Genomic DNA, 27,774 nt, shown 5'->3' on the forward strand with positions numbered 1-27,774 from the left:
CTGTGACCTGGATCTGTTCAGCAAATCAATTTTAACTTTGTATAATGAGACTTTCATATTAATGATGTGACAAAAATGAAGCGTAAAATAATGTTTTTTATGCTCTCTACACACATGCAAATGTATGTACATGTTTTGTTATAGCCTTTGACATCAACAGTTTTAAAATCATGTGCCTTCTGGAGAAATCTTTGATTTCATGTTAATCTGAATGTAGCTTCTATTCTGTCTTCTGATTAGCCCTCACTGATCAGAATGCTTAACAAAGTTGTTCTTCTATAGAGCACATTAATTTCCTGAGTATATTGTGCAGTAGTGTATCTACAGACCCTTTCCTGTCCTTTCACCACCGTAATCCCATTTAATGATTATTGTCTAGGCCCCCCTCCTTCTTTGTAATATAATATGTGTGGTAATTCTCATTGTAAAGATGTTCCCCTTCCCACATCTTGTAGTATTGTAAAACGTTTTATCATGCGATATCCCCACTCCCACCTCCTCTAATGTTACAATATACACCTCTTAAGACTCTAAATTTTGAGCTGCTCCTGTTAAGATCACTGATTTTTTTGAGAACAGTTGGTGGATTACCACCAAAAATGCTGACAGTATTGAAGACCAAGTTAATGTGTGTCCTCTTATGTCAGTTGTTTACAACCCACCATTTGAAGACTTTGTCCCTGTTTTTGGAGATATGAGGTCCAGAGCTATGCACATGCTTGTTGTCCGGAAGCACCACCTTTCATCTTCTGTAATGTGCAGCATGTACAATTTATCCAGAGGTATCCTGTTCTACCTCTTGTAATGTTACAACATATCTGTTGTGCACGGGCACTCCCTTGGCCCTCCCAAAAGTTTGCAACACATGCAGGTGTCCCTATGCTCCTCTTTCCTGTATTATTCTGGGGCTTTCCCTCCAGTAAACCCATGCTTGTTGTCTAAGGACAATGTCCACCATTCCCCATGCCCGGAGAACCATTGATGCAATGTTAAATAGTTGTACTACACCACACTTAAACACTGTGTACCAGAGATTTTTAAATATACTAATTATGCATCTGTTTATCTTGTAGTTTGTATGCCACTGGATTGTTGTGCTACCATAGGCCTAGTGTAATTCAGAGTTTTCTAGGATCCCATTCTGTAGGCAGGTATGGGTGAGCACTAGTGGGCCTCCCCTCACTACTAAACATCTGTGAAGCACCAAAGTTCTCATATGTGAGAGAGGAGTCCTTTAGCAGCTAGGGCTGCATACTTGGATGTTTACCATAAAATTTATGGTGTGCAGCAGTTCCCAACAGCATGAGGCATTCATCCTACATGAAACCAGCAAAGACCTAGATGTACATGATTATGGTATGCTTGCCTTTTTTAATCAGTTGCATGATTTGTAATATGCTGCACCTTAGGCAGAGTGATGTTTCTGAAATTTTTTCCACTGGCAAAAGTATGTTGCATAAAGTTAGTGCAGTGAGCTTGTGCATTTTTCCAACATACGTTCACTCCCCAGGACTCTTAATCTGTATCTTTGCATATTGTGGTATTTATGCAGTGATACTTTACTCTGCTGAATGTTTTTTGACATATCATCTTTAGTTTGGAAGTGGCTGCATATTATGTTTTTTATTTAGTAATATTTTACGTTAGATAATTCATTGTGTTTATATAGAATATACAGTTTAGCCACCTTCCACTTTAATTCCCATTTAAAATATTGTGTGTTTTGGTTTTACTGTGTATGAATTTGCCTTGCAATAATTCTAAAATATCTTTAATCTTGTCTGGCAATTTGGTGCAGAGGATTAAGGCTACGGGTTGCTTATGACCATCCTTTAGTCCTGGATTTGATTCTGTCAGATGTTCTTCGTGTTTCACTGTTGCACTCATTACATTTGGGTAATCCTGCTGGCAGGTTGCCCTCAGTCGGCCTGAATTCCAAAGTCTTGGGTCCAGCGTCGGCTGTCGTCACCCCTTCCCTGACGTCAGGTCGTCGGGGGTATAAAAGTAGCACCCGCGCCATTTTCTTTAGTCTTTTTTGCCGTGCAGTGCCCGAAGCAAAAGCAGTTCGCAAGTGCTGGTTGGCCGACTCCTGAGATTTTCGAGTTCGAATTTCAGATCCGAAGTCTTCTATAAAGCTAAGTACCCCATTGGGGAAACTTTTTTCTTGCTCCAGAACCGATGTCAGAAAAAGTTAATAATTGTATTTCTTGTGGGAAGCAAATACCTCATAAGGACTTTCATTTTTACTGTATTCCTTGCCTAGGCCCTGATCATAATTTTCTGGGGTTGTCGGTTTTGTGCTAGATTTAATAAACTACCTATTAAGCGTCGGTATGATTTTGCTTTAAACTACTTTGGAAGCAGATTTAATTATCCAGAAATGCCATCGGAAAGCTATCCGACTACCGGAGTTCACAAAAAATGAAAAGAAAAAGAAAGACAGCCGAGGCCCAAAACCGACGACGAAGCTTCCCCTAAGTCAGTTGCCGGTTCACTGGTTCTCAGTGAGGTGCTTTCGCAGCCCCTGACGACCGCTACTTTAGAGTCGCAGGCTGCTACCAACTCCCACGTGGAGTCGGCCATGCTGCTGGAAAAAGTATTGAAGCCTCGGACGCTAATCCTTCAGATGGGTCCAGAGCCACTGAGCCGGCACCAGCTTCTGAGGGTGTATTCAGACCCAAACATCTATACATTAAACAGACTTCAAAGGCAAAGACTAAGCACCTTCAAAGGTAAAGAAGCAACCTCAAGAGCCACGTGGACAGGCCTCCATGCCCAAAAAACAGATGCTCAAAGTGGCTGAAGACTTGATTACCTTCATCAGGGGTTCCCATCCCCCTCCTGATAAGAGGCCTAGGCAAGAGACTGACTATGAATCTTCAGATCAGGTTTCCATTTCTTCGGATTCCTCTTCTGATCAGGAATATTCTTTTCCCCCCTATGAGGAATCTGATGCTGAAGAATCCATACGTTCAGCTTCTCCCACTGAGGATTATTCTTTTGGGGAAACCTTACATACCATGAGGGAGCATTTCCACTGGGAGAGCCAAGATTTTTCAGAGTCTAAAAAGAGGCTCTGGGATTTCCTGTTACTACCTCAGCACAAGCCACTAGCCATCCCCCTGTGTTAGCCATTGTAGATGATGTGTTTTCGGAGTCCAGCCTTACCCCTGACTCCTTACCTCCAGCTCCTGTTAAGCCTGACAGATATTACAGGGTTCCTGACTCACATAAATTCCTATTTAAAAACCCGGCTGCAGACCCAGAAACTATTTCTCAGGGTCCCAAGAGTGTTAAGGCTTCCGCTGCAAAAAACCCTACCCCTTCTGATAGGGATTTTAGGGCACTGGATAGATGGGGAAAGAAGGCTTACACATCTGCTACCTTGGCTATAAGGGCCTTAAACTGTCAATTTCATATGCTCAAATATCAGCAACATGTCATAGCATTGCTTAAACAGAAAATGTTGTTAAATTCTGAATGTGCAGAAAACAAGGAAATGCTGAACAAGTTGGAAAGCATACTTTGCAATGTGGTTTTGATTCTTTAGAGGCCTCCTGCAGGGCCGCAGTTACTGGTTCTGTAATTAGAAGACATGCTTGGTTAAAGGAACAAAATCTGCCTGATCATGTTAAAGTTAAATTATTAGCTGCACCTTTGCAGCATGATTCTTTGTTTGGTGTTAAGGCAGAAGAGGTGTTAAAGAAAATGGAGGACAAGGCTAAATCTATGCAAACGGTCAAAGATTTCTTACAAGTACAGCCACCTAGGTTTAGTAGACACTGGCCAACAAAGAATTGGTCCTTTCCAGTGTCAGACAGACCTCAAAGGAGTAGACCCAGATGCCCTAGAGGCAGATCACAGGCTCAAGGTTCATACAGGTCAAGGCAATGGGGTGCTTCTACCTCCAAAAGTGGAGAAGACAAATCACAACCTTACAGGAAACAGTCCCAATTACTTCCCCCTGCCTGCACCAAGCACTTATTTCCTGACAGCACCCTTAGGGGAAAATTAGCGCTTTTTTCTCAAAATTGACACATTATAACCTAGGACAAGTGGGTTCTAAATATCGTGTCACAAGGCTACAAGTTCCATTTCCATACCCTGCCAAAGACAAATGGCTGGCCAGATCTGCCAAAAAGCAATGGGCAGAGGCACAAAAACAAGTCTCATCCCTCATGGACATGAGGGCCATTCAACTAGTGCCAGAGCAAGAGCTGGAACAAGGATTTTACTCGACTGTTCTTGGTACCCAGAAAGGACAAGACCTGGAGGCCAATACTGGACCTATCTATTCTAAACATATTCCTGGATATACCAAAATTCCAAATGTTGACTTTGCAGCAGCTACTGCCCATGCTGGACAAGAACGCTTGGCTTGCAACTTTAGACCTAAAAGAAGCATACCTGCATGTCCCAATCAGATAAATATGCAGAAGATACCTCAGATTCAAGGCTGGCTCAATGCATTACCGATTCTCTGCACTGCTCTTTGGCTTATCTACTGCGCCCAGGGTCGTTACAAAGTGCCTGGCACCAGTAATTGCATTCTGCAGACAAAGAGGAATACAAATATATCCTTACTTGGATGACTGTCTAATTCAAGCAGAGAACAAGGACATTCTTCTACAGCGTCTGGCGTTTGTTAAAAAACTTCTAACATGCCTAGGGTACGGAGTCAGTGAAAATAAATCAAAACTAGTACCCTCTCAAGAGATAATATTCCTGGGTGCAAGCTTAAATACAACTGCCCAGATGGCTTATCTCACGCCAGACAAACAAAGACAACTGACTACCTATTTCAAAATGTTAGCAACAAAGGCCCAGTTATCTGCAAGAAAAATTCTGCAGGCTTTGGGTTTCATGGCATCCTGCATCCTACTAATTCCATATGCAAGATTGCATATGAAGAAACTTCAGTGGTACCTAAAAATTGTTTGGACTCAACATTGCCACAGCCTGGAAACTATAATTACTCTCATTCCCTGCCTGCAACAGGAGTTTTGATGGTGGGCAAAGGCACCAAAACAAGGGACAGCCATTCACATTATCCCCAACCAGGCAGACACTGACAACGGATGCATCAGATTATGCCTGGGGGGCCCACATAGCAGGAAGATGCATTCAGGGAACATGGACCTCAAACCAAATGCATCTACATATCAATCAAAAAGAGATGCTAGCTGTTCAAAATGCCCTGACAGCCTTCAAGGACCTACTTCAACCAGGACAATTACTGATAAAGACAGACAACACCACGGTCATGTGGTATATAAACAAGAAGGGGGGCACACATTCTTACCCCATTTGCAGACTAGCCATGACTTTGTGGGACACAGCACTGACTTACCAATTACATCTGCAGGCACAATTCCTGCCAGGAAGGAAAAATACTCTGGCAGACGAACTAAGCAGAAACCTCATGGATCCCCACGAGTGGCAGCTGGATCCACAAGTCTTCAGCATGATAACAAGGAAATGGGGATGCCCAGACATAGATCTATTTGCCTCCCCTCACAACTACCAACTACAGACAATTCTGCACAAGGATTTATGACAGACAAGCATGGAAAGTGGACGCCTTATCCTTCAGCTGGAAAAACCTATCAGTGTATGCCTTTCCCCCTCTGCCTCTCCTCCCCAAGGTACTCCTAAAGGTCAGACAGGAGAAGCCAAAGATGATACTGATTGCACCAGACTGACCCTGCCAGCACTGGTACCCAATATTAAGGAGCTTGTCTCAATGCCCAGCTTGGACCCTACCTCAAGTATCACATCTACTGTCTCAGCAAAACAATCAGATCCTGCACAGCCAGCTCAGGACTTTAAACCTGGCATCATGGTGGATAATATAGTCATACAAAACACACCTCTCAGCAAAGCTGTGATGGATGTTATTTTGGAAGCCAGAAGGCCTAGTACTAGAAAATCTTATGCTGGAAAATGGAAGAGATTCTGTGCTTGGAACCAGGCACAAGGAACAGATACAGCTGTGCCAAATATTCCTCAGATTTTACAATACTTAACTGAGATGCTGGACAAAGGCCTATCTTTCTCATCTATTAAAATTCATGCCTCTGCCATTTCAGCTCATTACAATGCAGAGCCACCAATCTTTTCCCATCCCTTATTAAAACAGTACCTCAGAGGAGCCAAAAATTTAAGGCCTCCAAGGAGATCACCAGTGCCTGCATGGGACCTCAACTATGTCTTGGAAAAACTCACCCTGCCTCCTTTTGAACCAGCTGCTACTGCTGATTTAAAGTTTTTATCTTGGAAAACAGCTCTGCTCCTAGCAATAACTTCTGCAAGATGAGTTTCAGAGCTACAGGCACTCATGACTGTGGAACCTTTTATCATTTTTTATCTGGACAGGGTCTCCCTTAGGACAAACCCAACATTTATGCCTAAAGTGGTGTCCAGTGTGGCTCTTAACCAAGCCATTCATCTGCCAACTTTTTATCCAAATCCACAGAACAAGGGGGAAAGAATTCTGCATTCTTTGGACGTACACAGACAACTTAGATTCTACTTGGACAGAACCAAAGTTTTCAGAAAAACAGAGCAATTATTAGTGGCATATGCTGCAGGATCACAAGGAAAGGCTATATCAAAGCAGACTATTTCAAAATGGATAGGCCACTGCATTCGTTTCTGCTACTTATACCATGGCAAGCCAGTGCCTAAGGGCATTAGGCCACATTCACCAGAGCTGCAGCCACTTCAGCAGCCTTTCTCAGAGGAGTACCAACCAAGGACATTTTAGAGGCAGCTACTTGGAGTTCAGTGCATACCTTTACAAAGCACTATCATCTGCCACTCTACTCTAAATCCAGGGCAGGCTTTGCCACTGCAGTTCTGCAGGGTCTCATAGCTGCTCCTAATGCTGTTTAGCTCCAGCCTCCCAACCATAGCTTTGGGAATCTACCCAAATGTAATGACTGCAACAGTGAAACACAAAGAACATAGTACAGTTGTGTACACTTACCATAAATGTAGATGTTTGAGTGTATTCACTGTTGCAGTCCAGGTTACCCACCCGCCATTCCCCCCTTTTTTTCTGATGGAACCTATCTTTTCCTTCTCTGATTTTTATACAACCTATGTGGTGTATTTGCTGGTGGATGAAGGTAAAGTTTATATTGCTGCATGTTATTTTATATATAGATATAAATTTTGACTACCCTTTTTTGGGGGCACCTGACATCTGGGGCAAGAAAAACTAAAGAAAATGGCGTTGGCTGCTACTTTTATACCCCTGACGACCTGACGTCAGGGAAAGGGCGACGACAGCCGACGCAAGACCCAAGACTTTGGAATTCAGGCCGACTGAGGGCATCCTGCCAGCAGGATTACCCAAATGTAATGACTGCAACAGTGAATACACTTGAACATCTACATTTATGGTAAGTGTACACAACTGTACTTTTCCTTTTCCATACTGTGCGACTCTGAGCAAGTCACTTGACCAGTCTGTCCTCCCAGGCCTCCATTGAAAATTGGCCTGAACACAGCTGGACAACCTGGTTAACAAAATATATAAGTAAAATAAAAATAAATAAAACTAAAATAAAATGGTTGCATTGTTTTCCTTTATTATCTTCCCATTTTTCTCCATTATGTCTGGAAAGGACCAAGTTAGGATCAGTCTGCCTATTCTGTTGTTAAGCTTTTTATATTCAGTGCTTTGAGCTTTCAGTGCTTCTTGTTATGTGTCTGAACTTTTGAAAATGGGTCATTGTCTGAGAGCAGACCTACACCAGTACCGCATCCAAGTTAAAAAGATAAATGTTTCTAGACAAAATGCCCCTTGAGAAATGTACTACAAATACTAACTCAGAAATAATAGATGAGGTTTTATTGTATTGTGTAATGGTATAAGCCAAATAGATTGGAACCTTAAGTATTAATAGAAAGAAGAGGCAGATTGTTATTCTTATATAGTTTTTATTTGCTTTTATAGCATAGTGGTAGTCAAAATGTGAATGATTGTTTTGTAGTGAGAGGCAGTAGTCTGCTGTTTTAATTTTAGTTACTTTACAGAAGCATGTTAATTGTTCACATGCACTGAACTGCTCTCTGTTTGGAGACCTAATTATATAAGTACAAATTTAACATTTCTTTCTTTCACTTTAACAGAAGGACAGTTAAGGGATATTAAAACTGGTGAACCATTTGTTTTTAACTGCCGAGAAGACTTGCATAGATGGAATCAAAAGCGATATGAAGCTCTTGGAGAGGTATTACTTTCATTTTGCTTGCAATGTCCATTGTTTATTACAGAACTGATGACTAATTTGCTTAGGCTTATTGCTTTTCTTCTGAAAAGTCTTGAGCTCATCAGTTGAAGGTCTTTCTTTAAGGACTCTTGCAACAGTAATAGCCAATAGGTTATCCCTATTACCTTTACTTATGGTAACCAACTTTTTTCCTAGTGATAGCAAATTCCCCTTGGAACAACGGCAATACCCGTCTCATGTAGCAGTGTGCTGTATATGTGTGTCTGTAATATTACTTCGTACCATCTTCACTTCTTGCTACTTTGACAGTTCTGGGTTCCACTACTGTATTCTTTATCCCGTTTTGTCTGTGTCTGCTCTGTTTTTTTTTTCTCTCTGGAATTCTTAACTACAGAATTTTTTATATGTTAAGAGAAATACCTCGAAATATCCTCGAAGCCCTCCTCAGTATGGAGAACATCGATGTTTGTGCTGTGACTGAAACCTGGTTCAAGGCTCACCCTCCACCCCAGCACTATCAGGTTATATCATTCACCACATCATGCCGGTTCCCCCCCACCATCGGGAGACCACAAAAGATCCATAGGAGTATCCATATTACCCAAGGATACCCACACCTCACACGGCATCGCAAGCCATCATCGGAGACCATCCAGGTGCAATTAACCATACTGCCCTACAGTTTGTAACACAGCACACCAACTCCCCACCTTCTCAAACCCACAAACCCACAGCCTTCCTGAAGACACTGGGGAAATAAAAATATCTCTCCAAACACCATCACTTTAGGTGACTAGACTGGGAACATTACATGGGCTGCACATAGCCCCAAAGCCCAACACCCTAGCCCAAAGGTTCCTTGAGTTCATAAACTCAAATGCTATGGAAAAATCAACCAATCCACAAGAGGAGAAAAGATACAAGAGACCTGATCATCACAAACAACACACAAAGGGCTCCAACACCCCAGTATATCCCCATCCCTCAGACACGGATCAGACCATATCTTAATCTCACTGGAGATCCACCCCCCACCCCCCCCCCCAAAAGAAAAAGACCACAGTGAACAACTTAACTTCAAAATTTCTTAAGACTGGCTTAAGACTGGTTGGTCCCCCGAGCGCCCCCAAACACACACAACACCCTAACTGCTGCTGACAAATGCCTTCTTGCCTTCGAAAGGAATGTCAGGATCAAGTATCAATCAATAAAATCATAAAATCAAAGACCTTTCCACCAAGGGGTCTGCTCCTCTGGTGCCATAAAGCCACAAACAAACTCTACAAAAGAGGAGATGGCAGGCACAATGCAAAGCAAAAAATGGGAAAATACAGGCACTACTGAATCAATAAAACACAAAAAAAATCAAATTGAAAAAAAATCCAAAAAAATGCCAATGAAGAAAAATGTAAAAATCCAACAAAAGACAATTAGTAAGAAACAAACTCCCAGACTCCAGAAGAATTAGTGAAACTCCCAAAAAAAAATCAAAAAATCCCACAGACAAAAACAACATGGGCTCAGCACAAGAGCTTGCAAATTTCTCCCCTCCCCCCCCCAAAGGAAAAATATCCTCCCCCCCTGAGGAGAGCCACTACTCTCCCAATCAGGCCCAGAGCCCTCCTCTCAAAAGCAAAAAACACAAACACAGCATCATTGGGGACCCGGTGTCATGTGGATGTGCTACGAGAACTCAATGAGGAACTAAACCCACACATAAGGCTGCTGTTTAATTAAAGCCTTACCGCCGCCATTAGGCTGCGAACGGCGTCACGGCTCATGTCAGGCGATGGGCACGGCAAAGTGCTTCTGGACCCAAAACCCAAGGGTGCTTCAACCATCCTGGAAATTACTGTCTTCCATAAGCTAATGGAACTGATAACAAAAGACATGGGGATTGACAAATGAGGGGGAATACTAACATTGGGATTTGTTGTTTGTGGCTGCTGATCACTCCAGCTCCTTGGACTTTTTTTAATTTGCACTTGTCACTTGCAGATGTGTAAGGCAGGACACACTAAGGCCAGCCTACCAACAGTCCTCAACCCCAACCCCCCTACGGCACCAGTACTAAAGCGCCTACCTTAGAAAAGCTCACCCTGCTCGGCTACAAAAATGCAAACGGCCTCAGGGAGAAAAACCACTCTAGCTTCTGTGCTGGGCACAGTCAGAAGATGAGTTAATGGCAGTCGTTGTCAGTGTCTAAGCGGGGGTCCCCTCTGTGCTGTGGTCCTTTTGTCAGTGGGCCTCTTGTTCGGCATTTATTTTTATTTTATTTGTTAAACATAGCAGAGTTGGTGACACTATTTGCAGATGACTGCAAACTGGGCACCATAATTGATGTGAAATGGATAACTGGTCCAGAAGACAGGTCTCATAATGGATAACCAAAAATGCCAGAGCCATGGCCTTAATGCCAATGCCAAAAATGTATAGTCCTACCCTTTGGGAAAAACAAGGTAACCCAAATGCCAAACATGGTAATCCAATAAAAAAACCTGAAGAAACAAGGTAGGAACAAGTGGGTACCAGACCTTCTAAATCCCCTTGACACAAGAATTTCTCTAATGACCCTGAAAAGACCTTCATCATTGCCCACCCACACTACATTGGATTCACATCAGATCAGGACTTCTCATTGTACCCTTACCTGTACCTACAAGACCAATGATTGATGTACCACCCATCCCATTGCCCCTTACCTCAAGACACAAGCAGTCCCCGATGCAAGGAAAGTTGGCTCAAACATATGTCATGTTCACCATACCTGAAGAAACGATGCCCTACCCCCAGAAGTTCCGATACTGGCAAGATGTGGCCCATCTATAAGCTCATAATATCATCCCAATGAACGGGCCAATCCCAATCAGGAATCAAAAACCCAAATCCACCGGACAAACGAGAATCCAGGAACAAACAGTCCAAAGGCTGATAATGGACACTGGATAGGATATAAATAGGCTGCCTGGACAAGACAATCACAAGACCAGAGACTCCATGACACGGGAGCCAGGTGGATGTGAGACAGAACAAGAGATCTTGGAGTGAGTGGAGATGAGATGGTGGTGGAACAGAATCCCAGGGATTTTGGACAGAGAGCTCCTAGGGTAATGGTTATAGGACAATCACACAGTATGTGAAAGGTGGCTCAGCAATAGCACCGGTAAAAGGGCCCTAATCACAGCTGGACAGGAGCAACCTAAATTAATAAAATGTTGATTTGTTCTGTTTTCTAATACCTTCATGTTTTGATGTTAACCCTAACAAAAAACTCTAACCTTTTAGAGAGTGGTATGTATTTTACCAAAAAAAAGTCATTTGTGCTAAGTAGTTTAATTTTGGGTTGACTTTCACAATACATTTAATTATGAAACTATAGAAAAATAAGTGAAGTAGGGTGCATCTGTTATGACATATTTAAACAGATATGTATCTATCTTCAAGAGGAATGAATCGAGATAAGATAGGCTAAGCCACAGGAAATGAAAAGTGGATTCTGTCAAAATGTTTCCAGTAGTAGAGAGTGAGGAGAACCAAAACAATGATACCAGCCATTTCTTGTACTTTTTCAGAAATGGTACTGACCACTGCTCCAACTCAAAAAGGTAAAGCTGTGAATCTTAGAAATAGTACAAGTACAACGGGGAAAAAAAAAAGCAGAAGGCCATCATACAAATGAAGGGACTGATTTATGTGAGCGATATTCCAGCATATTTGGTAGACTGTGTATGTGACTTAATTTATACAGTGCTGCGTTAATAGAGCCTCATGCATGTTTTAACTTCATATTCTTAGTGTAGTTATGACCCGCGGTGGTGGTGCTGCGGTAGCGTTGTCACATCACAGTAAGACTCTGTCCGGTTCGATTCTCAGCTAGAGCATCTTCTGTGTGGAGACATGCGTGAATGGGCGTACCTTCGTTGAAGGTTGTGCATCAGGGCTGGTAACTCGGTACATAAAAATCAACTACCAATCATTAGCGGACCGGAGTACCGCTGTGGCGACCCCTAACCGGGAAAAAACGAAAGACACAACAACAGCAACATTCTTAGTGTAGTTATGTTAAAAACTAAAAGATGCTTCCAGTGCTTTGAGCTCTGTTTCAGAACAGCCAGTTCTACCTGTGCACTGACTGAAGAAAAAAGGAAACTCAAGACTTCCTTAAATGAGCTGTATCATTCTGCTAAATCTTTGTATCCCATTCATCCTCTTGTGTCTCTGTTCCCTACATTAACACCTATGGGAAGAAAACATTCAGCATATGTAGAGGCCTGTTGGAGAGAAATGACAGCAGACAAATGTTTTTTGAAAGTTATTTTGAAAGGTTATACTTCAGAGATTCTTAAGAAAAACTCTTCCGTAAGTTGTGGTAATTGCACCAGTACTACTTACAAAAATAGTTTATCCACTCTTACTAGAATTTTTGTTTATCATTACCCATTCTCTGTATGTGAAATGCAGACTCTCGGATGATCATGGTATACACAAAAGGTAATTATCTTCATATTCCAGTCAAGCAAAGCCACAAAAATTCCGTAAGGTTCAGGGTAGGTGAATTCCACTATTACTGCTCAGCTGTAGCTTTTTGTCCAGTGGCAACATTTAGTACATCTGCAGAAAGCTTGGCTACAGCATTTGCATGCTTAATACTGTTTATACATGGGTGGCTTTTTATTTTAGAACACAATCAATAGCTACTTTTGAGATGCATAGTCATTTGTGTGCTCTCCTAAACCATCCATGCCTAGCTGTAAACCTGCAGAAGTCTCACTGATATTTTCTCAGATATTTCTGTTGTGGAAAGTTGTTACGGATTGGTACACAGTTGGTGTATTTGTATAACATGAAGAAGTGGAAGAAATTACCTAGGTCATGACACAAAAATGACAGCAGAAGTAGTTCAGTGGCACTTAGTGGAGTAAGAGAATTCTTTTGGTGGATAACTTTGAACAGTTCAGGACTTAATTTTTGATCTGATGTTGTCTTTTTCGTCCATTTCTCAACCAATGGGTTTTAGATCCGACTTTGGCCATTTCGTTACACTTAGGTTTTGTAGCTTGAGCTCCTCCCCTTACCTGTAATATCTTTTCTGAATTACCTCAGATCTCATTTGCTACCTCAGAATTCAGCGAGTAGCTTTTGGGACAGATAAAACTTTTTCCTTTTATCTTGTTCAGTTTTTCTCCTTTTCTTCACTCCTCTCCTGTTTTATATCTTCCTTTTCTTGCTGTATACCTGCCTGGTATTAGTGTTACCATTGTTGCTGTTTTACTCTGCTTTGTATGCTTTCTTGTTGTGTTGTGTTGCTGTAATGCTGGATAAACCAACTGGTTCAAAAATTGCTCTTCATGTGGGCACATGATCCCCAACTCAGATGCTTACTCTGGGCAGGTCATCTTACTACTGATTGCAATATTTATGCTGGATTTAATCATAGGACTCTAGTAGAGTGTAAAAAAAGAAATTATGTACTTACCATAATGTTCCATCTGTGATGTCCATCTTCCTTTATCCTTGCCATATGGGTTCAGTTCCGATATCCGAATTGACTCGACCGTTACTACAGCTCACTCCATCCAAAAACTCTCGATCTTCACCTCTACCCACAATCCCTATCTCCCAATTACCTCAGATTGCGTTTGCAGAGAATGTATAGACAATAGATAAGGAAACCCGAAGGGAAGCCATGTCTGCTATGCTTTAAAGGTCACAGTAATTTGAAGGTATATAATCCATTCCAACAAAAGAAATCTTTAAAGGCCGGGGGATGGAAGGAGGGGAGTCCAGGATAAATGAAGATGGACTTCACAGAATGTTATGGTAAGTGCATAACTTCTTTTTGACATATGGGACAGAATCCCCAATTACCTTAGATCTTGGGAGGACTTATGGAAGGATATTCCTGAGCACCATTGATCCTAAGGATGCTGTTCCCCTAAAGACCACGTCCAATGTGTAGTGTGTAATAAAGGTGTGGCGGAAGCCCAAGTAGCTTCTGCACATATATCATCCAGTGAAGCTCTAAATTGAAAAACTGCTGAAGTGGCTACAGACCTTGTAGAATGAGATTTCATGGGCCTAGGCAAAGCAATTTTGTTCTTATCATAGAAAAGAAATACGATCCTTTAGCTGTCTGGCTAGAGTGACCTTGCTGACTGGCTTACCAAACCTTACACTGGATAAAGAAACAAATAATTGGCCAGATTTTCTCATGTCTTTTGTCATGTGAAGATAGAAGCGTAATTGTCTGTGAACATCTAGGAAGTGCAAGGAATATTCACCTCTGTTAGAAAAGGTTTGGAAAGAATACCAGTAAATTAATAGCTTGATTGATGTTAGATTCTGATACTACCTTGGATAGGAAGGAGGGATTTGTTCATAAAGAAAGTCTATTTTGTGAAACCCCAGATAAGGTCGTTTACATGACAAGGCCTGAATTTCTGAAATTCTGCTAGCAGAGTTTATAGCCACCAAAAACAATGTTTTTCATGAGAAAAACTTCAGAGCACACTCTGCCAAGGGTTCAAATGGAGAATGTGCAATGATTTGTAGCACTAGGTTCAGATCCTAAGGTGGTGTATGGTCTTTGAATGGAGGTTTCAACAAAGTGTCCCTTTTAAAAAGGACTTACAAAGTCTATGAGAAACTAAAGAATATTCTTCCATACCATCATGGAAATTGGAAACTACTGCTAGTTGTATTCTCATGGTAGAAGGGGAAGCTCCTGCATTAAAAAGAGAGGTTAAGAAGTCTAAAATATTTTCTATAGAAGCAGGAAAGGGGTCATTATGTTTTTCACGAGTCCAAATAGTAAATCTCTCTCGGGTACTAGAATATAGTTTATGGGTGGAAGGTTTTTGAGAAAATAGTAGGATGTGGTGTACCAATATAGACGCCTGGCAACTAATAGAATTGGAGGAACCATGCTGTCAGCTTGAGGTTCAAAATGCTTGGGTGAAGACGTCTGTCTGGATGGGACAGAAGATCCGGAACTGGGTCCAGAGTCCAAGGTTGTTGGATGACATGGAGGGAGATTTCGGTCTCTGGAGAAAAACTTTTGGAAACTCACCCACAAAGGGAACGATAGATGGGGGAGTAAATAGCCCTAGGTTAAAACTCCATTGGTTTAGTTTCAAAGGTCTATGCAAACATAGTCGGTGCTGTCACAGTAGAAGCAGTTAAAATGTTGTGGACTGGAGCCTTCAAAGTTGAATGTGTTATGATAGTGATAGGTGCAGGGGAAGTTGCCATAATCAAGGAGTTACAGCCAGAAACCTCTTGTACTGAGGATCCTTTTGGAACTTAGGACTTCAATTTCTTGGATTTCGGTGCCGACGGAGAAGTTGGAACTGACAAGCTCCTCTTTTTACCCTTCTCCAAAGAAGATGAAGATGAAGGGGAAGATGTAGCTGTCTTAATCTCTTTAGTTGCAGATATGGCTTCACCTGCAAATCTGAAGAAGGAATCTTGGGGCCGCACTTCTGGCTTTTTTTAAAGCCAGAAGGGGCCTTAGCTTTCTCAGCCATCAGATAAAGTCAGACACTCACACATACAATCACACATGGAGAGGAGAAGGTAGAAAATTGAGAAGGATAAAAAAAAGACTCTGTGTGTGTGTGTGTGTGTGTGTGTGTGTGTGTGTGTGTGTGTGTGTGTGTGTGTGTGTGTGTTTTGAGAGGAAAGGAAATGAGACTATCAGTAATGATAATTTAAGAAGTACACCAATGTGTACTGAAAGAGGCTATCAACAGTGATAGTAAGAAATACACTCACGTTTACGAGAGAAAGAGGAAAATGGTAGCTAAAGGGTAGAGGAGCAATGGAAAGAAAAATTAAAGAAAAACTCAAAGAAATAAGAAAATATTACCTAAGCAAAGATAGAAACCAGAGCTCTGACAAAACATGACTGTCTGAAAAAGCAGCAAATGAGATCTGAGGTAATTGAGAGAGAGGGATTGTGGGTAGAGGTGAAGCTTGAGAGTTTTTGGCTGGCACGAACTGTCATAACAGCCGAGTTGGTTCTGATATTAGAACCAAACCCACATGTCAAGGATAAAGTGAAGATTAGCAACATCAGATCAAGTTAATCTTGAAAGCATTACAGCCCTACAGTACTACTACTGCTTCATCTGGCGAGCCTTCCTCATCCACAAAATCTTCTGAGCCTAGAAAGGGAGATGCAGCGGACAAAAACCGAAGATTTGAGGAAATGTTCCTCAGATTAATCTCTTCCTCCTTCTTTGGACTTGGCTCCATCCAAGAAACTCTCAAGAACAACACATCTGACTACTACTTCGGATCTGACACCACCAAAGCCAAAACCATCAAATCCAACTGCCCCTTTGGATCCAACTTGAACCAAGTCAGCATCTCCACAGGCAATATCAAAATTCTCTCTGGAGCCTGTTACTTTGAGGATACACTTATCTTTCTTGCAAGAAACACCTTAAAGGGTATCCCATCCACCCTCAATCTCTTCATCCCTCAGGTCATCTAGGAGCCTAACAGAAGCAGATGTGGACAGGATGATGAGAAAGTTTCTCAGATCCTAGATTCACTTCCATGAGCCAACCTCCAGTACAACACCAGCTTTTGACTCTTACTCTGCTCAAGGGTTTCGGAGCCTATGGACTCAAGAATTCTGAGCTTATGTGTGTCAGATCCAAAGGCTTGATCTTCGACACTGACACCTTCTCTAATTCATATGGCCCCAACTCTGTCAAATCCAGAAGGATCTAGGAACCATAGCATCAGCACCGGTTTGAGTTAAACTCCAGTGCTTTCAGAGCTGTCCCTTCCTATTGGAGCCTCAGCACTGGATGGCTTGGCTCCAACCTCCAAGTCGAAGGCAGGATCTTTGGGAGATTGATTTCCATTCTGTGCAGGTGGCTAAAACTCCTGCTGTGTCAGGTCTTGGTTCCCCTCATGGCTTCTGCCTTTGAGGTAGTGGAGAGAGAGTTTTCCACCTCCATGGAGAAGGCAACCTTGCCACCCCTTGGCTCATCCTCTCCTCAGCTGTCTACTGTAGATCCTTAATCTTTTCATCTTGTCCCATCAGGCCAACTGGTATGGTCAAGACTGGAGACAGTCCTCATTCAGGACTCTGCTTGCATGTCTTAGGCTTCCATTGAACATCCCACCATAGAGGCTCCTCAGAAGTGTATGTTTAAAAGGAGGCACTTAGACTCCCCACAGGAGTCTTTAACAAAGACACTGACTTTGATGAAGGGTAAGGGTTCCCCATATTACCCTTTGAGGACACCTCTTTCAATGAAATCCTTGAACTTTTGAGACAGAAAGGTGGTTGGGCTTCCAATTCCACTTCCCAGGAGGAGTCTGTGTTTCTTGAGGCTTTTGGGGCCAGCTCAGCTACGTCCTGGGTAGTGCCCCTGGTGGATGAGATGGTGGACCTCATCTCCCGCTGGCCTTGGAAGGAGCTGGACATGTCACTGTGCTTGTTGCTAAGATAAGTACCTCATTGCACCAAAGGATAGGGCCCATTGGAGCAAGGGACCCTGATGGATGCTTTGGTGGTAGCAGTGGCCACCAAGAAAGAACTTACTGAAGAGAGTCCTTCTGTCCATCCCCCAAACAGAGACTCCAGGGAGTTGGGCAGATTTGGTAAGCATGTCTACGCTTCAGTGACCTTTGCCCTCAAGTCACTGGGCTATTTGGCACACATTGTGATATTTCAGACGGAATTGATCAAGGAGTTTTCCAATACCCTCTCAAGGTCCATGTCTGTAGAGGACAAGAAGATGGTTTCTTTGCAACTGGCCACCCTCCAGTCCCTATTGATCTCCTCAATGAGGTTAGTTTATCATGCCTGAGAGGGAGCTTCGAGAACTGCAGGTTCAGGAATTACTGTTAGAAGGCATGTCTGAATACATCTTTATGACTTTTCAGATCCCTTCAAGTCATCATTCATCAGTGCTTCATTTGATGGATCCACCTTGTTTGGTCCTAAGGTGAGGGAAACTCTGTGTGGGAGCAAGCAGAATGGGAAGATATTATCTGCCTTAGGAATATGTTTTTCTACGCCTTGAAGGACTTCCTCCCAGAACCAGAGAGGAGGCAAAAAGATGTTGTTCCAAAAGGCTCAAGAGTCTTCCCAGGACTCCTATGGAGACAGATCTCCCCATGGCAGAGGAGGGAAATCTAATGGAAGATGTCACCCCCCATGCCAGAAGTGACTTGCAATATCAGGGCTTCAGAGGTCCTTTTTCTGAGATGCTCTTTCAGCATCTCTGAAGGGTTGCCTGACTACTGCACTCTGGAGGCAATTGGGGGGGGGGTGCTTTTATCTTCATTCAGAAGCCTGGACAGCCAGTACCAAAGATACTTGTGTGCACAGAATATTTCCAGAAAGTATTACATATTTTTCCTTCTGTTCCCCGCAATGGTCCAAGAGAATTTCCAACATTCCACCCAGTCAGAGGAAAGCAGCAGCTATAGAAATATAAAAGCTGCAGGGAAAACAAGGCATCCAAGCGGTTCCGCCAGGCCAACAAGGATCCACAACTTATTTGAGATTATTTTTAGTGCCAAAGAAGATAGGGGACCTATGACTAATTTTAGATCTAGTCAATCTGAGTCCGTTTGTAAAACACTAGAATTAACAGATGGTCAAGGTTCAGTCCATTCTGTCACTGTTGCGGAAGGATGATTGGATGTGCTCCATAGATTTCTAGTATGCATACAGTCATATCAACATATACAGGTGCTCCAGGAGATACCTGCACTTCTGGCTGGGATCCAGTCACTGTCAGTTCAGAGCCCTGCCCTTTGGGCTCACTACATCCCCTAGGGTTCACCAAGTACATGGCAGTGGTTGCATCTCACTTGAGACTGCACTGATTCTGTATGTTTCTTTAAACGCACAAATGATTAATTTCTGCTTCCACCAAGTCTGTACTGATTCAGACCAGGGATTACTTCCTCCTTCTATGTCTGCAACTGGACATCACAGTGAACTAAGCCATGTCTTGGCTCTGCTCTACTCAAGCCATGGAATTCATTGGTGCTCATCTGGATACAGTGATACAAAATTGTAAGCTTACCACAGACAAGGTTAAGCAATCTATGGAACCAAGCTTTACGCATTCTCTCTGTCTCTCTCCCCCCCTCCCTCTTCCTTCACCTCCAGCCAGGCTGGTGTTACAGAGTCTTGGATCAATGGCAACCTCAATAGTTTTGGTACCTTTTGCAGTATTTTACATGAGGGTACTACAGTGAACCCTTGAGGTACAATGGTCAATAGGGAGTCACCCTCTGACTGCACCTATTCGAATTACAAATATTTGCAAACAACACATAGCCTGGTGGATTCACGCAGAAGTTGTTTCTCTGGGCAACTGTTTTATTCTTCCTATGCCAGAGGCGACAGTGACAATGGATGCCTCCCAACTGGGGGGACGGAGTTACTTGGGAAGGACAGTCCAAGGAACGTGGTCTCAATTAGAGTTCAATTTTCACATCAATATCTTAGAAATAAGATGAGTCCTGTTGTTGCTGCAAGGGTTTCAATATGTTCTCCCTCTAGGGATGTTTGTTATTCAGACAACAAAATGTTGGTGGTCTGGTACATCAACAAACAGGGGGATCCTGGTCCTTTTTCTTATGTGGAGAGTCAGTGAGAATGTGGCAATGGGTGATCTCTTCTGGCCACTTTCTGTTGACATCTCATATTTAGAAGTCGTCCCAATGTCCCAGCAGACAAACTGAGCAGGTCCATTTTACTTCCTCATGAGTGGTTTCTCAATCAGTTAGTGGCAGAAATTATTTTTCGCCAGTGGGGTCAACTGTTCTGTGACCTGTTTGCTTCTCCCATCAGTTCCAAGTGCAGCAGGTCCTTTGCCCTGATCCCTGCTGAGGGAGATTCACTGAGTGATTCATGATTGGCCCCCCCCAGTCTCCTGTATGCCTTCTGCCCACCCTTCTCATTCCCAAGTTACTTCAGAATGCATTTCAACGGAAGGAGAAGGTAATCCTTGTTGCACCATTTTGGCCTCAACAAGTGTGAGTCCCCTTTCTGTGGCCTCACCTCTTTCAGTTCCCTGGGTGTTGGATGCTTCTTAGGACTAGCTGTCTCAGCCATCTGGGATACCTCACTTGGATATTCAAACCTTCAAATTGACTGCATGGTTTCTCTACTTCCGGTGATGGCTAGACACTCCAGGCTTTTTTCCCCAGGTTGTTACATCCCAGAAAGCTTCTAATAGAAAGACTTAACCTTTTCCATTTGCTCTTTTTTCTGTTTGGGCCCTCCAAAGACAATTAGATCCCTTTTCATAGGTTCATAGATGATTACTAGTTTAATGGCACAAGAGCCTATAAAAGCCTAGACAATTATATCTAGGATATGACAGTATTATTTATTATTAATTTTACATTTGTTTACTGGGGGAGGTCCGACTGGGCAGAGCTGTCCGTTTTCAGTGGAGGCCCATGGAGAAAAGCTCCAGACCAATTGCTAACATACTGTATATAAGACATTTACATGAGCATTGTGGTTTACACATTCACTTATAAAAATATAGCAGATAATATATGATTGCATAAGATATTTACATAAGTGTAGAGATTTAGACATACAATTAAAAGTATAGCAGTATTATTATATCTTAATTCCCCAGATATAGGATGAGGTAGGATTAGGGTCGTGAGTAATTTCCCACTTTACACCAATTTGCTCATCCAGTATCTCTGATAGAGTAAGTGTGCCAGCTCATTACACTCCCAGAAAATATGTTCCCAGTTACCTCTTTCTTCCCCATCACACCTCCAACATTTGTTGTCTACCCAAGGGAAAACAATTCTCTGGAATCTACTTGGGGTATAAAAATATATATGTAAACATTTCCAAGCAAAAATCCTAAATCTTCTAGATGTTGTTGCTGTTGCATGTTTGGGAGACAAACATATATCCTCTGTGGTTTCTTTGGGAAGAGAGATTGGATAAGCAATTCACATTTCATTTTGACCTTGTCTGATAGATTCTTATAGTTATCATGCAGTATCTTGTATGCTCTAATAATTATTCCTTTTTTAACAACAGCTTATGTTTTAGATTCTACTAAAAACTCTACCAGTGGTGGTCTATTGCTTAGGATCCCTGTATTTCTTTCTCTTGCCTATAGTCTGATATCAATCCTTGATAGGGAAGGCAGTCCTAGCCTGCAGTGCAAATAGCCTCTTTCCATGCTGTTACCTTTTACTCTCTAATTATTTGCTCCCAGTACCTTGGTTCCTTTGCCAGTTTTCTCCAGTAAATTCCAGACCTTCTTGCCTATTGTCTGCATCCATAATTGCAGTCATCCCTATCGGCAGAATCTCCTTTCTCCATTCCTGTGTAGGCTTAGTTTTTAGAGTACCTTCTGCTGCTTTATGAATAAAATATTCTGTATGATTGATGTTATTCTCCTTAAAAGGCTGCATTCAGTTTCCCAGTCTCTCTGGGTTTCTTGAGCTTCCCCCCTGTTTCATCATCATCACTTTCCACTTTGAATTAAAGGTTTTGGCTTGTATTATGTACAGGAGCCTTAAACTGTGTGGCTGTGAAATACCCCTTCAAATTGGATAGTTCCAATCTGCCTTGTTCTATTGGAAGAATCAACTTATCCCACTTGACTCTTGCCATCTTCCCCTCCCAAATAAAATCCTTCAGCTCTTTATTAATTGCTGTCCACAGCTTCTCCTCTGGTTGATAAAAAATGCCGGATGTGTGTATATTAGCTGCTACACTAGAATCATTTTTAATCCATACTCCTAAGTACTTCTTTTTATCATGTCCCGATAAATATGGATATTGCTGAACCAATTTGTGTGTGGGTACATTATTTCCCACTACTGCCTTTGTTTTAGCTTCATTAATTTTGTATCCTGAAAACATTTGAAACTGTCTCAAAATGTTCCACAACACTGTAATGTCCTTTTCTATTTTTATCAGGTATAAAATATCATCTGTAAAAACAGCCAGCTTTTCTTGACTATTAACCAGTTATAGCCTTGAATTTCTGAGTTCTTTATTTTCTGTGCCAATGGTTCTAAATATAATGCAGATAAATGGGAAAGAGGACACCCCTCCCTGGTTCCTATGCTCAAGCAGAAATTATCAGAGAGGATCCCACCCACTTTAATCTACGCCTCTAATCCCTCATATATCCTCCTAATCAACCTTATAATTTTATCAGGGAATGCAAACGCTTCCAGTGCCCTGCTCATACAGTCCCAGCTTACTCTGTCAAATGCTTTCTCTGCATCAAGACCTACTAACTCCCTCTGGATCATCAATGCTCTGTTAATGTTGTCAAATGTTTGCTTCCCCCTCCACAAAACCACATTGATCCATATCTATCAATTTTGGCATCACTTTTGCCATTCCTTTAGCCATTATAGAAATAAACACTTTATAGTCATGGTTTAGTATTAAAATGGGCCGTTATGAAGCTGGATCTGATGGATCTTTACCCTGTTTAGGTATTACAGCTATGACCACTTCCTTACGGGATGCTGGTAGTACTTCACCTCTTAAAGCATTGTTAAACAAAATCTTCCAGATTTTTATCAGTTTTTTCCCCTCCTAGCTTCTAAACTTCTGCAGGAATACCATGTATTCCTAGGGACTCCTCTTATCCTGTTAGTAAATGAGCCTCGTCTACCTCTAACCTTGGCATATTTAATTCTGCCATAAACATTTCCATTTGTTCTCTGCTTTATTTAGGCATTCATAGACTTTGTGAACTATTTCTAGTACTTGTGTTGTTATAGGCTCCTTAAGCACGGCAACAGCCCTTTCTACTTTTTGTTGCCTGAGTCGTTCTGCTAAAAAGTTTTTGTGCTCTAGAGTTATTATCCAAAAACAGTTGCTTAATATTAGTCTTTCTAAACTCATGCAGCTCATGCATATTATTGAGGTAATCCCTTATTTTCTGTTTAGCATTCTGCATTTGCTCCTCTTCTTCTTCCCTGAGATTCCCCTATGTTGCAATACTTAATATTTCTTAGTCCCTTTAATTCTTGTTTCTTCTTAACCATATCTCCCTTTCTTTTATTTCCACCGTGCTTTTAAACCCCACTTTAGTTTTATCTCATTCTCCAGCTATATTTTCAAAAGAAATTTCTATCTTCTCTAATGGCTCCGAATTAATTTCCAGTACTCATTCCTTAAATTTCTCTCTTTTCAATAGATATGTGGGAAGCGCCAGTGTCTCATTTTTATTTCATTACCCTGTGTTTTTATTTTAGTTATTATTGGTGCATGATCTGAAATAGTTATTGGGTGCAAATCAAGACCTTCAATTAAATGCACATGTTCTTGTGAAATGTAAACTCTGTCTAGTGTAGTCCAGTTTTGTATCTTAGGGAATAATATGTAAATTCATTTCGAACTCTTGGTACTGAATTCACATCTTCCCTGACAAATATTTTCATACATTTCTTCAACAGTCTACATTCCTTTGTTATATTTTCCCTTCTGGGTCCCCCAGACACATCTTCAGTGTTGCAAATCAAATTCCAGTCCTGACCTATAAGTAATATTCCTTGTTGAAAGCTGATTATTTCTCACAGAATTTTCTTAAGCTTTATTATAGCAGTTTTAGGTTGATTATAAATACATGCCAGTGTAATCTTCCTGCCTTGCCAGTAGTGCCGTAGTACTATAAATCTATCATTATTATCTTTTTTATCTTCTATCACTATTGGAGCGCCTCTTGAAAGTAATATAAGTGCTCCTCTTTTCTGTTGTCCCAGAATAACCATCCTGAAAACCTTTCTTTATCAAATTCACATGTTCATTTCTTTCTAGGTGCGTCCCCGTAGCATAGCTATTTGCACTCTACATTTTTTAATGTAGTTCACTACTCTTTCTTTATTGTATTTATCTGTCAGTCCATTTTACATTACAGAAAGCATATTTGCATTAAAAAGTTATTATTCTCACCTTTTATGTATAACAGCTTTTTTGTTAAATGTCTATTTACAGCTTTTGTGTTAAATGCATACACTTTTTGGCAGGTTGATCTTTTATACAGTTGTTTCTTGTCATATCCATTTGAGCCTTTGTCACATCTTAGAAAATATTTTGTTTTACTGAAAGCCCTCAAATTAAAAAAATACCCCCCAATACCCTCTTAAAACCCATTAACTTAATAATAACTTGCAAAACTATGTACATCTTCAAATATTGAAGTTAACCCTCTTAATAGTAGCAAATGTTCCAAACTGGCAGTCACACTTACAGACCTTAGTAACCTAAAAGAAAGTTGCAAAAAACACAGAAAAGCCAAGGTGTCAAGAAACCCAGTTGTACTTTCATACCTTGTTTAAATTGTACCTTCATACCAGATAGTAAAGAGCCGATAATCCACTGGATAAAAACAAAGTTTTATTCACACAAATGGAAAGCTGGTAAGCGCTTTCGTCCAGAACTTCATCAGACAAATAACATCAATTACAATACATCTTGTATACCTTAATTAATTAAAAAAATAAATCGTTACGCCCCCTTAAAGGAATATTCCTATTAATGTAACAATAATTATAAAACTTTAATGCAGACACTGTCAACATACAACCTAATAGCAGCCACCAAAGGAATGTGTATCCAGTGCACTCATGTATACATGTACAATTTAAAACCTAAAATAATAAAATGTTCTTGTACATTAAAATAATAAATATGACTAATTACTCTAAATATGTAAAATATAAATATAAAAAGCATACATATGCAAATCTATAATAAATACAATCGTATATACAGGTACAAAATATTTGCAACTGTATGACAATACTTCTATTGAATTGTATAGGTGTATGTTTTATGGGGTATTATCTCATTGGGGCCCTAATTCTTAAAAGGGAGATAATGGCAATACTTTCATTCAAACCAGGCCAATTAGTGGTATCTAAAAATAGTTGCCAATACAGTTCCCTCCTTTCCAGAAGTAATGACCAAGCACCCCCTCTAATATCAGTGCATATACAGTCTAGCACAAAAAACTTAGAGTGTCCCTCATTCTCTGTCACATGTTTGCTTAGGGCATTCGTATCCTTCCTTTTACGGATTTCATATAAGTGTTCATAAGTACTTTTTTTAGTTTTCTATCTGTCTTTCCTATATAATAACAACAGCATGAATCACAGGTTGCACAATACACTACTCTTTCTGAATTACAATGAAATGTATCTTTGATCTTAAAATTCCTCTTATTAATTTGGAACACATCTCCTTCCTTTATATATTTGCAAAAATGGCACATGCCACATTTAATCAAATAACCACTCCTTTTCATTGTTCCACTATTTCCCCTTTCAAAGGAGTTTTTTAGACTCCTTCCTCTCCTAAATACCATTATTGGGCTCACATCTATGAATTGTCTCAAATTCTTCTCCTGTTTCAAAATAATCCAATTCTTCTCTAGAATATTTTTTATATCCATACTATCAGTAGTAAAATTGGATATGAAGGACATATTATAATTCCTTTCACTTCTATCTTCTATCCCAATGGGTACATCTATTGCTGTTTGGTCCTATATATGCTCATCCGTTAGCAGGGGTGAATAAAAATTCCTTTCTCTCTTGTTCACTACTTCAGTAATGATATGATTAACCAACTTAAGAGGATAACCTCTTCTTAGAAACATATTTTTCAAACCATCACATTCATCAAGGAAGTCATCCATATTTGATACCATCCAAGCTGCTCGAACTAATTGTCCCTTAACTATGGCTTTCTTCTGTTTATATGGATGAATACTACTATAATGTAGTAATGACTTGGAATATGTAATTTTTCTATAAATCTTAGATAAAATTCTCTTATTTTCATAGTCTTTACATCATAAAACATTTAAATAAGAAATTTCATGTAAATTAGCATTCCAAGTGAATTCCAGGAACTGTGTAGTGGACCCTATATAATCCATGAATTCCTTAATCATTTCAAAATGTCCATCCCAAATCACAAAAATGTCATCCAGAAAACGGCAATAATATTTTATGTGAGTGAAGAAATTACAGGGAAATAAATACTTCTTCTCCCATTGCATTACTACAATATTGGCATACAAGCCCCCACATGCTGAGCCCATAGCAACCCCTTCTTGCTGTAAAAAAATCTCATTATTAAATAAAATAAAATTATTCTTTAATACCATTTCCATAAGTTGACTGTATAATAAAACCTCAAAATGTTTAACTTTCTTATCATACAGAAACTCTGTAAACCATTCAAGACCTATATTATGAGGAATGATGGAATAGAGGTCTTTTATATCAAAAGTAAGAAATATGTAAGATTCCTTAAATGGAATGTTACTAACTGATCTTAAAAAGCTCCACAAATCCTTACATATATGTGTCTCGCTACATATCAAATGTTTAAGCTTGGAGTCCAACTATTTTGCTAGGGGTTGTGTAATGGACCCTTTAGAGTCAACTATTGGCCGCATGGGGGGCTGTGCCAAGCCTTTATGTAGTTTCGGTAACCCAAACATAATGGAGATTCTTGGATATGTAACCGAAAGATAATTTAGTGTATCGATTGATATTGTACCCTCTATAAATAAGTCTTGTAATTCATTATTAATCTTGCGTTATGCTCCATTTAATTCATTAAAGGGTGATTTTAAGTACCTTTTACCATTCAAGATAAATAACATTTTTCTATTATAATCATCCCTATTCATTAGAACAATTTCACCCCCTTTATCAGGTTTCAAAATTCTTAGGTTCATAGGTTCATAGGTTCATACTAGGCTATCTGCCCGAGGGCATTTACAAGCCTAGCCCATAGTTTTGTGGCTTACGCCACCCCTTTAGTATGGGGAACTATACCCATTATTTTGCTGTGCCTCTGTTGAGCAGTGACACTGAGGTAATCCCTGGGGTATATCTGCGATCTCCCATCCATTGGTCAAGATTTCTCTTGAACAAGGCCAGCGAGGTGCTCTGCCTCACATATACAGGGATTTTATTCTACAGCATAGGGAGTCTTTGGGTGATGAATCTATCCCTCCAGCACGTCCTATTAATAGCCGTGCCGAGGTTTAAGTCTCCGCCTTGTGGCTCTGACGGATCTAGATTTTTGAGGTGAAGCATATTCATCAAATCTGGGTTTGACATGGCCTTGTATGTTAGGCAAAGGTCACCTCTGAGCAAGCGGTGACTGAATAGAGCTGGAGTTCTTTCAGTCGGGCAGCATAGGACAGATGTTTGAGACCCTTTATCCTTTTGGTGAGGAACTTTGTGGCCTCTCCAGCTGCTGCAAGTGTCGGGTCAGATACATTCGAATGGGGCATTGTACTCAATCATTGGTCTGATGAGTGATGAGTATAGGAGACTATGACCTCCTTGATCTAGATGAGAATCCCTTCATGATAAGGTGGGCAATGTAGAAGGTCTTCCTAAATACTTTAGCTACATGGGTGTCGAATGACAGACTACTATCAACCTGGGTCCCCAGGTCCCTGATAACTTCTTCTGTACTCAGTGGATTGCCACCTATTTGGTAGCTAGGGGTAACCTT

At 40.8% G+C, this 27,774-nt stretch overlaps 1 protein-coding gene across 1 annotated transcript in view; it reads left to right on the top strand.

The window, feature by feature from the left end:
* Nucleotides 1–27,774, top strand: part of FAM172A (family with sequence similarity 172 member A) — a 2,873,056-nt gene that overhangs the window by 402,260 nt on the left and 2,443,022 nt on the right. The window contains exon 4 of the mRNA XM_044064137.1: nucleotides 8,140–8,240. Within this exon, the coding sequence (XP_043920072.1) occupies nucleotides 8,140–8,240 (101 nt within the window). The remainder of the gene's footprint in view (nucleotides 1–8,139; nucleotides 8,241–27,774) is intronic.

This window comes from Protopterus annectens, chromosome 2.part2 (genome assembly GCF_019279795.1).
Source record: "Protopterus annectens isolate FY-2018-M chromosome 2.part2, PAN1.0, whole genome shotgun sequence".
NCBI classification, from domain to species: domain Eukaryota; kingdom Metazoa; phylum Chordata; order Ceratodontiformes; family Protopteridae; genus Protopterus; species Protopterus annectens.